Source organism: Aethalodelphis obliquidens, unplaced genomic scaffold (assembly GCF_003676395.1).
Source record: "Aethalodelphis obliquidens isolate GAN/ISIS:26980383/991018 unplaced genomic scaffold, ASM367639v1 scaffold46, whole genome shotgun sequence".
Lineage (NCBI taxonomy): Eukaryota > Metazoa > Chordata > Mammalia > Artiodactyla > Delphinidae > Aethalodelphis > Aethalodelphis obliquidens.
The window spans coordinates 15,955,729-15,972,654 of record NW_020837990.1 but is presented as its reverse complement, the minus strand read 5'-3'; the positions used below and the strand labels follow the sequence as shown (position 1 = coordinate 15,972,654).

The 16,926-nt window shown below is 34.0% G+C and overlaps 1 protein-coding gene across 3 annotated transcripts in view; it reads left to right on the top strand.

Annotated features, from left to right (window-relative positions):
• CUL5 (cullin 5) overlaps window positions 1-13,599 on the top strand; it is a 96,677-nt gene extending 83,078 nt beyond the window's left edge. For 2 of the 3 annotated variants that reach the window (XM_027082404.1, XM_027082403.1), the window contains 7 exons: window positions 2-133; window positions 3,132-3,255; window positions 3,554-3,729; window positions 4,296-4,457; window positions 5,216-5,334; window positions 5,959-6,082; window positions 9,975-13,599. In XM_027082404.1, the coding sequence (XP_026938205.1) occupies window positions 2-133; window positions 3,132-3,255; window positions 3,554-3,729; window positions 4,296-4,457; window positions 5,216-5,334; window positions 5,959-6,082; window positions 9,975-10,169 (1,032 nt within the window). In that variant the 3' untranslated portion in view covers window positions 10,170-13,599. The remainder of the gene's footprint in view (window position 1; window positions 134-3,131; window positions 3,256-3,553; window positions 3,730-4,295; window positions 4,458-5,215; window positions 5,335-5,958; window positions 6,083-9,974) is intronic. The other variant, XM_027082405.1, reaches the window with a different exon arrangement.
• The last annotated feature ends 3,327 nt before the right edge of the window (window positions 13,600-16,926 follow it).

Genomic DNA, 16,926 nt, shown 5'->3' with positions numbered 1-16,926 from the left:
GCTCTTGGTACTTAAATATGTACAAAACAAAGACGTTTTTATGAGATATCACAAAGCTCATTTGACACGACGTCTTATATTAGACATCTCTGCTGATAGTGAAATTGAAGAGAATATGGTAGAGTGGCTAAGAGTAAGTAAAATTTTAAAAAATATTTGGTTTTCTTAAAATAGCACGTTTCATATGTGTGCTTAAGTAATGCATTTTGTTGATATTGTTAATATTGAAGAAATACGGAACGTTTTAGAAGAATATAGCATCAATTATATAAAATAAAGTATATTTTCTTAATGAAGACTTCTGGTGAAGCACCTTTGCTCTTGCTTTGCTTCTGTTGTTTCACTCTTTTGTATCTCTGCTCTCATTTGAACTGACCTTAACTAACGGACAAATCGTTTCATTTTTAAGATGTTTTTAGTACTAAATATTTAACCATAGAGATGTTTGTAAATAAATACATCTATTAAGGAAAAAGAACAAATAGGTAAAAGTTGATGACTTATTTAGGTTAATTAATGCTAATTATGGCTAAATTCCCATGTTAAAATATTTTACGTCTGTTCCTTTCAGTCCATTTTAATGGAATTTGAGTTATATCAGTATAGCATAAATGAATGTCTTTCATTTATACATATGGTGTTATATATAATATTACATTAATATATGATAATAAAACATCTATTATAATGTGTATAATTATATGTATTTTATATATATTTTTTTCATTTATATGTGTATTTCAAATTAAAGATTTGCAGATAGCCCTGTTTTGCCTGGTAGTGTGGGATAGTAAAAATTACTGTTCAGGTGATCTTAATATTAACAATCACTGGGAAAAATTACTGCTTTGTGACTTCGAAATTTTTGTCAAAATATTAAAAATCTCTTATTATCTAAGTATATAGGAGAAAGAAAAAATTAGTAAAATTAATATGTATTTAGTACACTGTAATTTAAAACAAACTTTCAGATTTAAAGTGTATTTCTTTGAAAAAGGTGCTATTGCAATTCACATGTCTGATATTGTATCTAGAATATATAAAGAACTCTTACAACTCAACAGTAAAGACAACTCAGTTAAAAATGGGCAAAGAGGGGCTTCCCTGGTGGCGTAGTGGTTGAGAGTCCGCCTGCCGATGCAGGGGACACGGGTTCATGCCCCGGTCCGGGAAGATCCCACATGCCGCAGAGCGGCTGGGCCCGTGAGCCATGGCCGCTGAGCCTGTGCGTCCGGAGCATGTGCTCCACAACGGGAGAGGCCACAGCAGTGAGATGCCCGTGTACCCAAAAAAAAAAAAAAAAAAAAAAAAGGGCAAAGAATTCGAATAGACATTTCTTCACAAAAGATATATAAATGTCCAATAAGTGTATGCAAAGATGCTCAACATCATTAGTTATTAGGAAAATGCAAATTAAAACCACTGGGATAGCTGAAAATTCAGACAATAACAGATGTTGGTGAGGAAGAGGAGAAATTGGAACCCTCATGCATTGCTGGTAGGAATATAAAATGGTGCAGCCACTTTGGAAAACTGACGGTTCCTCAAAAAGTTAAACATAAAGTTGACCCAGCAGTTCTACTCCTAGGTAATTCCACTTAAGAGAAGTGAAAACATAATGAGCACACAAAAAATTGTACATGAATGTTCACAGCAGCATTATTCATAATAGCCTAATAGTGAAAATAACCCAGAAGATCAGTCAGCTGACAGATAAAATATGGTTTATTCTTATAATGGAGTGTTTTTGGTAATAAAAATAAATGAAGTGCTGATATATGCAACCATATAGATGTACTTTGAAAATATTATGCTAATAAGCAAAGAAGCCAGTTAGACCACATACTATATGATTCCCTAATACAAAGTGTCCACAGTAGCCAAATCTGTAGAGACAAAAAATAAATTAATGGTTTTCAGGTATGGAGGAGTGGGGGAACATGGGGAGTGACTGCTAGTAAGTATGGAGTTTCTTTTGGGGATGATGAAAATGTTCTAAAGTTAGATAGTGGTGATGGTTGCATAACTCTGTAAATATACTGAAACCTGATTAATTGTACACTTTAAAAGGGCAAATTTTGAGGTACGTGATTTATATCTCAACACTGTTACTAAAATGAAGAGTAGTTTGACTAATACTTGCCTTCTTGTCATGTAACTTACAAGTTACTTAGTGAGCACCTTTTGTATACTTTGAAGAGTTCTCATGCTCTGTAAGTTTGGATCAGCTTCCAAACTTTTGTCTTTTGGTCTTTCAAAGTCGTCAAAGTTTTTGCTGGCATCACTTCCTCTTCTTAATTTTTTTGTCACTACCACTTTTCTCATTTATGTTGATAATTTGCCTTCATTAAGTTCCTTGTACCTGCATGTTTAGACTCTTCAGCATTGGCATTATCAACAAACATTACAACCACAGTTAGCTCTTTCTTCAGAAACTCCATTTATGTTCTATTTTATTTTCATTTCCAACATTATTCCCTTCCTTCCTTCCTTCCTGCCTCCCTCCCTCTCTTCCTTTTCTTTCCTTTCCTTTCCTTTTCTTCTTCTTCTTCTTCTTTTTTTTTTTTGGTGTACTTTTATCATCTTTCTTGACCAATACCCTTTCAGTTATCCGTTTTTGTAAAATGTCATGTGGATTTATCAGTGGAAGACATGAATGCAACAAAGCTACATGCTTTGCTGTCTGTGGGTGAACTGAATAAACAGATGACTAACAGATTTTGAAAGAAATATTGTGATTGGTCAGTGATATGATGTGCTTTGTTAGTGATTTGTAGATTGAGGAGCTAGAAGTGAAATTTGTGCTTTATGCATAACTCACGTTTAATATATAATGGTAATTGAAAGTTGAACAGTGTTGTTGGGGTACTGGTGTTCTTTTAACTGTACTGTGGTAACTGAAATTCATGCATATTGGAATCATGCACAGAAAGCCAGGATTGCCTGTATATTCTGTTTAGGTTCTAAGAATCAAATTTAATAGGTATTAGATTATAAACATTCTATAAATATAAGAGAGAAGAAGAATTTTGTATTAAAGCATCTAAAACTTAGTTTTCCATTAAAATTTTTCCTAATAGTATATCAGATTATTTATTATTTATTACTTCTTCTGTCTTTGGTTTTCATAGGAAGTTGGTATGCCAGCAGATTATGTAAACAAGCTTGCTAGAATGTTTCAGGACATTAAAGTATCTGAAGATTTGAACCAAGCTTTTAAGGAAATGCACAAAAATAATAAATTGGCTTTACCAGGTATTATTTTATAATTACATACATTTTTTTAAACATTTTACAAAAGAATATCTTTGTTTTCTAGTAAATTAAAAATAAAACTAAGCAGTAATAGAGACAAAGATGTTAAAAAGTCCACATTCCTTGAAAATATCCTACAAAGCAGAATTTAGATTTACTAACTCTTATTTTGAAACAGAAAGACACTTTTAACAAAATCTTTAGAGTCTTATTTTTCACCAAAGCTTATCCTCTGTGTATGTATTTTACCCATTGTCAAGATTATTTGCTTTGTATTTTCTGATATACTTTCCTATAGCTGATTCAGTTAATATAAAAATTCTGAATGCTGGTGCTTGGTCAAGAAGCTCTGAAAAAGTCTTTGTCTCACTTCCTACTGAACTGGAGGATTTGATACCCGAAGTAGAAGAATTCTACAAAAAAAACCATAGTGGTAGAAAATTACATTGGCATCATCTCATGTCAAATGGAATTGTAAGTAGATGGTGTGTTAGTTCAGATATTGGTTTGGCTGAAAGTAGCAGGACTCCAAATAAGACTTGTTTAAACAAGGTAGATCTTTCCTTCTCTCACAAGTGAAAGTTTGAGCGGGTATAGTAGATCTGTTCCATGAAGTTGTTAGGGACATAGACTTCTGGTTACAGCACCATCCTTAAGGTATTCCCTTGCCTGCAGAATCCAGTATGATCCTCTCACTATGTCTGTCTTCCAGCCCAACAGGAAGGGAAAGATGTGAGGGTATAGCTTCCTGGAACGGCAACTTCTAGAAGTTTTCCCCATTATTTCCACTCAAATCTCATTGGCCAGAACTTAGTTACATGGCCACATTTTTGCTCAGGAAAGCTGGAAGGTGAGCCTTTATTCTGGACAGTCATTAAAGTCTGCTAAAATTTTTATTACCATGTAGGAAAGGAAGAATGGATATTGAAAGACAACTCGCAGTCTTTTTGTATATAATCTCATATAAGAGATATTATAGTAGATAGATGGTAATCATCATGAAGAGATTCTTATTTTTTTAACTGTTTTATCTATTATAGATAACGTTTAAGAATGAAGTAGGTCAATATGATTTGGAGGTAACAACATTTCAGCTGGCTGTATTGTTTGCATGGAACCAAAGACCCAGAGAGAAAATCAGCTTTGAAAATCTAAAACTTGCAACTGAACTCCCTGATGCTGAGCTTAGAAGAACTTTATGGGTTGGTTTGTTTTTATGTTTTTTGTTTTTAACATTGCATCCTCTCACATAGCAGGAAACATGTGTTGGCTTGTGTTACAATAAATTTATGAATTCATAACACTCAAATGACTTTTAAGCAAGAAAAATACACTAGTGAGGTATTTATGGAAAAAAAATTGAAAATAAGCAAGTTACTAAGACAGAGAATGGCAAGAGAGAGAGAAAGAAAGAGATTGAGTTGGTGTTTAAATTTTGCCTGTGAAGAGCATGACCAAAGATTTCATATTGAAAATGTGTTCAAAGTTTTTTATGATAACCAAAATTCTAAGAATAAGAAGACTTTGGTCCTTTTGAGGCCCTGTAAAATGTACTTATTAGCCTTCTCTTCAAAACTACATTTTACCCCCTACTCCATATGCCTGTTAAAAGTTCCAAAATAAACTATTACCTAGAGAGAAACAGCTGGTTTATAACCGGCAATGATGTTTGCTGTGGTCATATATGACCAATCCCTCTAGTTTGTCGTTGTTGTGTTTTTTTTCATTGTCTTATTGTAAAGAGAGCATTTATTGCTTCCTCATAACCAACTCTTTTCTCCTCATTCTCTTTCCTCATTATGCATTTACATTGTTATATTCATGGAAGTACCAAATAAAATTTTGAATTATGAATTTGTGCTCATAATTTTTTCTCACCTTTATTGGTCATGTTGTAAAATTGATCTTGGTATTCTATAGTGTTTATAGAAGCTAATTGTTTTCTCTTTATTCTTCATAGTCTTTAGTAGCTTTCCCAAAGCTCAAACGGCAAGTTTTATTGTATGAACCTCAAGTCAACTCACCCAAAGACTTTACAGAAGGTACCCTCTTCTCAGTGAACCAGGAGTTCAGTTTAATGTAAGGTTTATGTTGATTGATCTAAAATAAAAATACCTTGTTTGAATTTTAATATTTTATTTTTAGCAAAATAATTTTCCTTACATGATATTTAAAACATCTGTATGCTGTCATCACTTTAGATTTATGCCATTTAGTTGTTTATTAAACATATTAATGAACTAGAGATGTTTATTATTTCTTTACATATTTTTCATGGATACGTTTTGGTGTCTGACATACTATATTGCTTTTCATCTTTAAAGTAAACATCCTTTTGCACTCTAAAGCAGCTTTATCCACACGGAGTACTGTTTCCTTTAGATCCAATTAGAAGATAATGTTGAATTACAACCCACATATCTTCAATTATCTGATCACTTTCATGGCAATATAAATTATATTAACTTTGTTATTACAGGGAGCATAGTCACACTTATTAACAGAGCTTTTATCATGTTTGAGGGAAATCATAGGGTTCATTTTAATAAAGCTACATGTTGGTTATTTGTTATTTTTCCCTTAAACAGTGTTGGATATTAATTTTTAGACTATTTCTAAATATTTTCTCTTAGACATTGTTGCTATAATATGATGTTTAAAAAGCCTTTCACTGTAAAATATTTGATTTAATGTTTTTTATAGAAAAAATGCAAAAGTTCAGAAAAGGGGTAAAATCAACTTGATTGGACGCTTGCAGCTCACTACAGAAAGGATGAGAGAAGAAGAGAATGAAGGAATAGTTCAACTAAGAATACTGAGAACCCAGGTTTGTAATATTAAGACACAATGTCTAAATTTTGAAAAATGTTGTTTTTTTAATCTTCAAATCTTTTTTTAAAATTAAAGGAATGTAGGTACTCACACTTTTCGTGCAGAAGAGCTAATTTTCAATTTACTGAAATATAAAAATTGTATTAGTAACATTCTCTTAGTTGTGCAAAGAGATGTCTATATGAGTTGGTGGTCTCTGGTAGGTTCTATTGGTTGGGCAGAAATCTTGGTTTTAGGTTATGCTTCTCTGACTGCATGTCAAAGAGAATAAATGTATATCAGCAACAAGTACGATTCTAGGATTGAGTATTTAAAATTTAATTTTAACACTTCTAATTCCATTGTAATGGGAAATTAGGGACACTTTAAAAAACGTATTTTAAAACTAGGATTATACCTTCTGAACATGATAAGGAATACCTATTGCAAACTAACGTATGACTGTTTTAACTTTAGAAATAGTCTTATTAAAACCAAGTAGTCCCACTTTTACTGTTTTCATTTAATATTGTTTGAAACTATTGGCCAATGCAGTCAAGCATGAAACAAAAAAGAAGACAAGATTAAAATTTTTCATGTCTTGTAGATCATATAATATGATAAAGGAACAGAGAAAAGATAAATAAAAATCAAATACTTTTCTATTTAGCAATAAACAAATAAATAAATAAATTTAAGAAAATAAAAGAAGAAACCATAGAATTCACAGGCATTTCTTTAAAAAGCAGTGTGTTGGACCTGTATGAAGAGAGGGGCCTTCGCCTGAGAGATTCAAAAGGAGATTCGAATAAATAGAAAGATCATGTTCCTTTTTTTCTTACTAAATTTTTTAATTGAGGTATTATATGTAAGTTATATATGTATAACTTACATATAATAGAATACATATTTCATAGTTTTCAGTGTGTTTTGCTAAATGTGTATACCTGTGTGACCATCACCTCAATTAAGATACAGAACATTTCTATCACTCCAGTAATTTCTCCATGTCTCCATTCAGCCAGTCTCCCCCTTCAACCCACCTGATTCCTATCACCATTGCTTTGTTTTGCCTGTTCTTGGTCTTCATATACATGGAATCAGACAGTGTACTCTTTGTATCTGGCTTCTTTTTAACATGAAATACCATTTGTTGTTGTTATTTTTTTTTTTTGGCTGCTTTGGGTCTTCGTTGCTGCGTGCGGTCTTTCTCTAGTTGCGGAGAGCAGGGGCTACTCTTTGTTGCAGGGCGCAGGCTTCTCATTGTGGTGGCTTCTCTTGTTGTGGAGCACAGGCTTTAGGCACACAGGCTTCAGTAGCTGCAGCACACGGGCTCAGTAGTTGCGGCACATGGGTCCTAGAGCGCACGAGCTTCAGTAGTTGTGGCACATGGGCTCAGTAGTTGTGGCTCACAGGCTCTAGAGCGCAGGCTCAGTAGTTGTGGTGCACAGTCTTTGTTGCTCTGTGGCATGTGGGATCTTCCCAGACCAGGGATCGAACCTGTGTCCCCTGCATTGGCAGATGGATTCTTAACCACTGTGCCACAAGGGAAGTCCGAAATACCATATTTTTTAATGATAAGGCTGAATAACTTCCCATACTAGTAACAAGTCTACTGAATTTCATATAAAAATTCAACTAGGAATATTTTTGGAATTTTAAAAATTGATTCTCAGTTTTATCAGAAAGAACAAATAGATGAGAGTAATTGAGAACCTTAAAAAAATAAGGTGTTAATGGTAGTGGAACTTGCCTTGCCAAATATTAAAACTTATTAAAATATCTACAAAAATAAAATAGCATAACATACAGATTAATAGAAGAAAATAGCTCAGAATTAAACCTCCTATATAAGTGTAGATGAACTTTGCAATAAAGGAAATCATTTCCATGGCCCATGAAAAGAGAATGTATTATTCAATAAGAGATTTTGGAAAATTTTACTTCTGGGAGGAAAAAGCATGATATAGTCTTAGTTTATGGCTACACCAGGATAAATACAGATGGATTAGAGTTGAGATATGAAGTGGAATGGGCAGGTATAGTCATACTATAAGATGTGCAAAGAAAATGAAGTTTTTTTGTTTTATCTAAAACTGATTCATAATAATGCTCAATCTGCTAATCCAAGCTATCCCTTTAGGTAATGCTCAGACTTATTTCTCCCTGATTCTACTCCACCCATCCTTGTTCTTTGCTGTTTTCACAGATGGCATCTGCATGTATTGAGGTTGAGAGAAATTCACTTGACTTCATAGTGACAGTGAAGGGATTGTCCTATCTGTACAGTTGTAACAGTGTTCTAGGTTTTTGGTCTTGTCAGCTCTAGAGTGCTTTATCTGTCAGCTCTAGAGTGCTTTATCTGTCACCTATGGGAATTTGACTTTCTATTGCTATCTATTGCTGATGTCTGTAGCAGATGAACTATGGTTTATTCTTTTTCCAGTTGGTAAGGACCACGTGGCCTCTTTCCTGTTCTGGCTGCCTGTCCTCTGCTCTTACTGAGCTCTTGAGCCCTCTGAGCCTCTGCTACATCTTCTTTGTGGCCCTTGGCCTACATGGCACACTGTTATCATCTGCTGTTACAGGATCACCCTCTCCTGACACTGAAGGCCCTGTGGCAGGTCCATTGGCTCTAAACTCTAATCATATGGGAACTGAGAGAAATTCAGGAGTGCAAATTACTTCCATCATATTATGCCACTTTTCAAGTGACCTCCAACCTATTAAATGGGACCAGGGCCAGAACCCCTCTGTTTTTCTCTTAACATCTCTAACACAGCCATCTTCACCTCTACCGAAGCTAGAATAGGAGAAATTGGAATATTTACAGTTGTTCCTCTCCTACTTACTGGTTTCTGTAATGTACAAGTGCCTGTAGGGGGACAGACTTTTTCCATCTTCTTTCTTTCTCTCTGGACCCTTGACATAAACCCCTGTGATCAAGAGCCTGGATCTGGACATACTGACATTGGGAGTAATTCACCTGACCTCCTAGTGGCAGTGTAGGAATCCTCATATCTGTACAGGGGAAGTTGAAGGTATACTTTTCTCACACTGAGTAGTGCCTGACTCCCAAGCCTATTGCCTTGTAGCCAAACTCCATTTTCAATGTTAAAAAGCAAATATTGATTCCTTTTTTTGTTTTCACATTTCTTTTATAATGAATTCTAACCTCCACTAAGGCAGATGAATGCCTTTTGTTGACTAAGCAGACACCTTGTACTGGAAAAGGCAAAAGAGAAAATATGTTGTAATTTTCTAATTTTCCTTATTAAAAATAATAATAATTAAAGAAATCATTAAGGAAGCTATTGATAAAATTGATTTAGATGAAAAGTGCTTACTCCTACAGAAAGTTAAACCATTTAATTGAGTCAGTACAAACTGAAGATACTTATAACAAGTACAGTTTATTATCTGATAAATTTATAAAGAATAGGAATTATTAATTTTTGAAACAGACAGCAACTGGCCTCTACTGCTATGCAAAGAAGTAACTGTGAATACAAGGGAAAAAGTATGTGTAAGGGGTTTGTTGTATCTTAGTTGATAGTTGATTCTTAACACAATATCAGGTTATATACATATTGTGTTCACAGGTAAAATAAACTTTTTAAATGTACATAGTGTGGATACGAAGGAATGAAAGGAAATACACCAAAACCTTAGGTGTGATTTTCTTTTCATCAGAGAAGTTATGGGTAATTTTGTTTTTCCTCATTTTTTAAAATCTCCATAATATGCAGATTTTATTTTTCAGAGTGAAAAAAAGATAACTGGTCTCAAGATTGATCTAGTGATTGCTAATCATTTGGATAGGTATTGGATAGAGGATAAAATACATTAAAAGTCATTTTTTGTTTTGTTTTACTTAAAATAATTTAATATTTTATTTTTTCTTTTAGGAAGCTATCATACAAATAATGAAGATGAGAAAGAAAATTAGTAATGCTCAGCTGCAGACTGAATTAGTAGAAATTTTGAAAAACATGTTCTTGCCACAAAAGAAAATGATAAAAGAGCAAATAGAATGGCTAATAGAGCACAAATACATCAGAAGAGATGAATCTGATATCAACACTTTCATATATATGGCATAATTTTGAATATCATGGACAGTATTAAGAACCAAAATTTTGGAGTGCTTGGGCAGAAAGTTCTTGCAGTTTGTGCTAGAGGAAGGTTTATTTGGACTTTGATTACATAAATATTAAAATCTCTGCCTTACCTAACAAAACAACTATATTTTGCCAATCACATTAGTTAGCATGGTGGCATTCCCTTCATGTTGCACACTCTGTTTTAACAGCATGCCGTTTTGTGGAGAAACTTGCATTCATGAAGAGCCCATAATGAACTTTTAAAAATCTGATTTATACCCACCGGAAGAAATACAGTTGGGAAGGGTGAAAGTGGGGTTCTTGTTGCTTTTTTTTTTTCTTTTTTTTTTCTTTTTTTCCTCTCTTACAAAAATGTACTTGCACAAGGAAGGATCTTCAGATGTTTGTGTGCTGAAAAATGCTGTTACGTTTTGTTTTAAAAAATGCAATTAAAACTAGAAATAGCACTCTTGGTTTCTTTTGATCAAAAGAGTGAGCTGGTATACACAACATTGGGACAGGGCAGATATAGGTGAAAAGATAAGTTTATAATAGTATCAAATTATATGTTCAAACACTGCTTCAGTATAGCAGCTGGATTTTAGTGGTGACTTAAAAATGGTATTAAATTTTTCCAACTAAAAAATGTTGGCTTTCTTTAAGCAGGAGACTACTGTCTTAGTTGTTTATTGTTAAATGATGAAGAGTTTTTTAAATCTTACATGGCTAAGAGAGCTTGTTTTGAAAAAGTGAAGCTCATATTAATTATTATTTTAATTGTTTAAAAAAATGTATGGAGATAGGTTGGTCGATTGCAGAGTCAAAACAGCAAAATAAGCATTTTAAGTGTTTACTAAGACACTTAATATTTATATACTTAATATTTATTATGCCATATTCAAATTTATTAAAAACAAGACAGAAATCTCCTGCTTTAATATAATACAGTTATGTAACTGACCTCTTAATCTGTAGCATAGAAATATTTTGAAATTTTAAAGTCTCATGATTACGGATTTATAACCTCAGGTTTCTGGAAAGGAAGACATTCTGTTTTAAAAAGTAATAATTAGGTATCAGTCACCTAGGAGGAAGAGAAGAACCACAACATAGACCTGAAAAGCATAAGCAAAATTGTTGCAATCTTAATATGAGCAGTAAACTTGCCAAATATATGTATATATATATTTATATATTTTAAAAATAAGCATTTAAAAAATGTTCAGAAGGCAACACTTACCTTGTTCCTTTTAGTCAATCCAAAGTAGCAACTTACTAGTTGCTGGCAACTGAATACCCAGAGTAATGGAGATTTTAGGACTTGAGGACATGAACAACTTAAAAGAGAAAAACTTAATCCCCTTTGGGAAAGAATGGCTCAACATGGATTTTATTCATTGTGGTGCACATTTCAAATTTTCTTGCAAATTATTTTATATTTTATTTGATATTAAGTAATATTTTAAATTATTTTGATGATAGTAGGAAATGGAGTGCCAGAGTGTTGAAAGGCGTACAGTATTATTACAGAGTGCTTTCAAGAGCATTTCATGGAATCTGTCCCCAATCCCAAGAGACTTTGTGAGCTGCCTGCTGAAAGGAAGGACAGCAAATTTAAAACATTTTAAAGGTTTTGCTGGCTATAGTCAAAGGCCTATTCTGAAACTCATAAGAAATTGGAATTTTGTTTCTAATTTAAAATCTTACATTTGAGCTCTAAGGTAGCATATGTCAGTTATTAGACCAAGCATATTGTGAAGATTAAACTAAATTAGCACTCACTGTTTTCTCTAATTAGATGACTGTTAACAATGGATAAATTCAAAATTTTTAAAAACTGATAATTTGGTAATAATTGTGGCCCTTATGTTTAATAAATAGTTTGGTATTGGCATATTTGCTTATCTGATAAAGGAGCGCCAAAGGAGGAAGCAATGGAAAGAAAAATTACAGGCCATTTCTTAAAGTTTAAGATTTGTTGTTGTTTTAAACCAGAATAGTTCTCAGAACTTTTTTTGGAATTTCTGATCTTTTTTTAGTCATTTAAGAATGAGAGCCATGATGTTTTGATTTACAAAGGCAAATTTAATGCAAAAGTGGGTAACTCTAAATCCATAGCAAAGTTTTCTAATAATTTTATAAATTTTTAAATTGCTAATTATGTCCTAATTGTATTTTGGGGAATAGAACAGCAACAAATACTGTAGACTTACAGTTTTCATCATTTTGTTCATTATGTATACAAAAGTATATCTGACTACTTTTTGGTGTTTATGAAAACCGTTTAGTTGACAAGGTGCCTATACCATTGTTGAATTTTCTTTAAATATATTTTGACAACAGATTTGCTAATTAAAAAAAAAAAAAGGATCTGGAAAAAAAACTACCAGCAATTTGCTAAAGATACAGAATCACAGTTAGTATCCTTTATTACTAAGTCCCTTTTCTCTAATGTGCACTTAAAATTAGTGCTATCTGAGCAGGGATGAACTCTGATATAGTTAAGGGGAAAAATATATACATATATGTGCATATATTTTTTTCATGAGCAGTATGGCAATAGGACACTTCAGAGGTTAAGATTTGAACATTGATCTTCTAATATAAAGGTGGAGCCATCTTGAAAATGTTAACCTTTATTGCCATCTCATTGCCAGAGTAAGTAGATATGAAACAAAACTTACAAAGTGAAAATACAGAACAATTTTAATGCTTACAATGAGTTAAATATTTAGAGTATTACTGTTCTAATGATTTAATGAGTATCCTGAAATAAATTCTGAAGTCTTCCAATTTTTACATTTATTGGAGGGGTCCCTGCATTCTGGCAAACTTTATTTAAGTCTCTTTCTCTTATTTTGTGCATAAATGTTAAAATTTCCAAAAATGAAATGTTAGCTTTCTTATTTTTACCTTTTACTAAATTTAATACAAACTATGACCGGAGTAGTTTAAAAGTATTTTGTATTATTTGCAGTAGGATGTCATTGGCCCTGCTCAAAGGGCAAATTTTAAAAATTCAATTTGGGTGAAAGTTTTGCTAGTTTTCCAGAAAGATTTGCTATCTTAAACTCAAGCTTGTTTTTTCTATTTTCATGTAAATGACTGGGATGCTATCTTATAAACTCTTCCAATGTCATGTTTGTGAAATAAACATTACAATGAGAGCTTTCCTGTCATCTACACTATATATGTTGTCTGGAGTGTTGAACAAATTTGAGTTCCTAAGTTGTAATCTATCCTCGTATATACAATTTTGAATGTGTGCCACTACATACTGAGATGATAATGCTGTACAATTTTAAATGGTAGCAGTTTCTGTATGCAGTAGGCTGAAATATTTTGATGAACTGCTTAATTTTTGGATTTTATTTTTTAAGTTGTATAATTTATTTTCTTGCAAAATAAAAATGTAATATAAAAGCTTTCACCTATCAAGAAAATGTTGATGTTCTACTGTAAAATAGTTTCTAAGAGTTTAGTTAAAATTTTTATAATAGGTATATTTATATATTTAATTGTGAAATAGTAAATCTTAGCCAGCCTTAGGAATCAGAAATATGAAAAGTAACCCACTTATTTCTTTTAAATTTCAAAATCTAGTTCAAAATGAAAGCTAACAGGAATGTAGCTTTTCCATTGATGATGGCATAGGGCTATCATGCCTGGAAGAGGTCAAAATTTCAAACCTGAAAGTGATTAATGCATTCATTCATCCGTTTAGATAGGTCATGTCATAACCAAAATTTAAATTTTATATCAGACAAAAGTAAAAAATATATCACAAATTATTTCATGTTTTGTATATTTTTGGAAGTTTGTGAATATTCAAATTTCAAAGCTAGAGATAGTTGTAATAAGGTTACGAAGATGGACTGTGTCTTAGTCTTGGTGGTTGTAACAAAGTACCATAGACTGCATGACTTATAAACCAACAGAAATTTATTTCTCATAGTTCTGCAGGCTCAAAGTCTGAGATCAGAGTGCCAGCATGGTTGGTTCTGGTGAGGAACCTCTTTCAGGTTGCTGCTGACTTCTGTGTCCTCACATGGCAGAAAGAGGGTTTAGAGAGCTCTGGGTCTCCTTTATAAAGGCACTAATCCCATTCACAAGGGCTCCACTCTCATGACCTAATTACCTCCCAAAGTAAATGCCCCACCTACCAATAACGTCACATTGGGGATTAGGTTTCAACATAGGATTTTTGGAGAGAGACAGACATTCAGTCTTTAGCACTTCATAATGACCCTAAAATCAACCTTGGACTTTCTGGGATTTGGAGGTGGGGGGAAATTGACTTGGAAATGAAGGTAGAGAAAAGTGTGGCCTCAGTTTAAGATTCCCCAGAACGTAGAAACAGGTTAGGCATAGAAACAGGCAGAAGCTTCTGGGCCCCTTACTTGCCCATGTCTCCCAAGGCACTGGGAGGGACCCTAAGAGTTTTGTATTTGTGATTTATATTATTTTTCTCAAAGAGAATCCCCTAAATATCCAAGGTTGAATCCAGTCCTGCTAAAACTGAATGCAAAAAGAAACGTGTCTGGCACACAGAAGGCATTCAAGTGCGGATTGAATGAATGAGGTGTGTGTGCCTGAGAACAGAGTAGAGTTTAATACTTTGTTTTAAATGGGAAGAGTTTATTTTCTAATTGCCTATTCTAGACTGTAAAATCAAATACGGACTTTGCATGTCACTAAACTTCTATTTTAACCAATGGACAGTATGGAACAGGGGTCTTAGACTGTTGAGGAGTTACAGACTTTTATGAGCGTCTGATTAAAGAAAAAGACATGCATATAAAGGTACGGACAATTCTGTTTATAAATTTTAAGTATTCCAACACTCAAGATTAAAAATCTTTGATAATGAGATCCCACAGTGAGTAAAGAGAGTAAGTAGCAGCCTGCTCTCTGAATTGGTAACAGCTTAATGTCACAAGTGCTGATTCAAACTTAGATCTATACTAGTTGTTGTCTGTTTTTATCTAAAGAATGACAGGAGACTTCCCTGGGTGTTATTGGGGTTTGCTATTTTCATTAATGATAAATGCAGTACTTTATTATTGTGGTTGCTGAAGCAGACTGATACTACTTAGATGTTTCTTTGACACTGGTTGATGGTTGAAGGGTAGCAGTGGGAACCAGGAAGGCAGAGAGGAAAGAGCCAACTTTGCAACAAGCCAGGTTTGAAAATTAACACTCCTGTTAAGAGACCACAATTATCATACCTCTAAGAAGGGGTGGGGCTTGGGACTACCTTTACAAGGCCCTTTTCCTAGGGCTGCTAAGTGTGTAATTTTCTTGCCCCCTACTCTACCTTACCTCCTCCATTCTCAGCAGATGACCTTACTTTGGGAATATAAGCAGAGAAAATAAAATAAGGCTTTCAGGCATGCACTTTCATAACTTGCTTTCTCTACCTCTAAACTTTACCTCTAACAGTGCCCATTTTCATCTGCCTACATATCTCAGAGGAAGGGCTGCCTCACTTCTTACTCGAGGCCAACTGTTTTTTTTATCTTTTCCTGAATTCCTTCTGTTTCTGTGTTTTGCTCCAGAATACCTACATTTCCTGTATCTTCCAAACATCTTTTTATTAGTTATTTCCTCTTTAGCCTCCTACAGGGGTTCTCAAAGTTTTGGTCCACAGACCAGCAGCATTATCATCACTCAAGAACTTGTTGGAAATGCAAGTTTTTGAGCTCCACCCCAGACCTACTGATTCAGAAAGTCTTTGTGGGGGGGCGGTGTCTCAGCGATCTGAATTTTAATAAGCCTTCCAGGTGATGCTGATGCACTAAAGTTTGAGAACCACTGTCTTACAAACATTCAAGTATCCGCCATCCTTAAAAAAAATGCCTTCCCCTACCTTGGTCAAGTTATGACCCTTGTTTTCCTCCTTCCTCCATTTTCTGCTAAACATCTTGAAAGAATAGTCCACAATCTGTCTCTATTTCTTCTACTTAGTACTCATTGGCTTATGTCCTCACTGGTCCTCTTGCCAAGGTCATCAGTGACCTCCTATTGCTTAATCAGAAGCTCATTTTCAATCTTCCTCTAACTTGACCTCCTTACAGCATTTGCACCTTGAACACTCCTGGTTATTGAATTTTGTTCATCTCTTGACTTCAAAGATACCATTCTTTCCTGGTCCCACATTTCTCTCTCAGTTTTGTCAGTCTCATTCTCTGGCTCTTCCTCTGCCTGCACATCCCAGAATTTCATCTCCATTTCTACTCTTGCTGAGCTACATACTCTTCCTGGGTAATTTTATCTACCTCTGTGGCTTCAACCACCGTCTGCATGTTGATGCTTCAGACTGTCTGCAACTGCTTGCAAGATGGACATGTATTTCCAGGTATTTCTTGAACATCTCATCATCCATCACAGACTTGCTCCACTTAATAACTATCTCCATCTTCCAGGTTAGCAACCTTCATTTGACTGTCTATTGACCCCCTCCCCACACCACATTATTGATTCTAGTTATGTATTATCTCTAGAATCTGACCTTTGTTCGCCTTTACTTCTGTGTTCACTGAATGAATAAGAACATTTCATAGTATGCTTATACTAGGTGAAGTAGGTAGGGACTAGCTGTTGGGTTGCTTCTTAGCCTACGTTTGGAAGTAGACTAAGTGTACTGAGTGATAAGTAGTGGTCAGTAAGATTATGTTTGCTTTAAATCTGTGGCATTTCTGGACCACTGGCCTAGCTCTAATTTTTCTCTTAATTGAGCTCATACCTCAATGTCTGA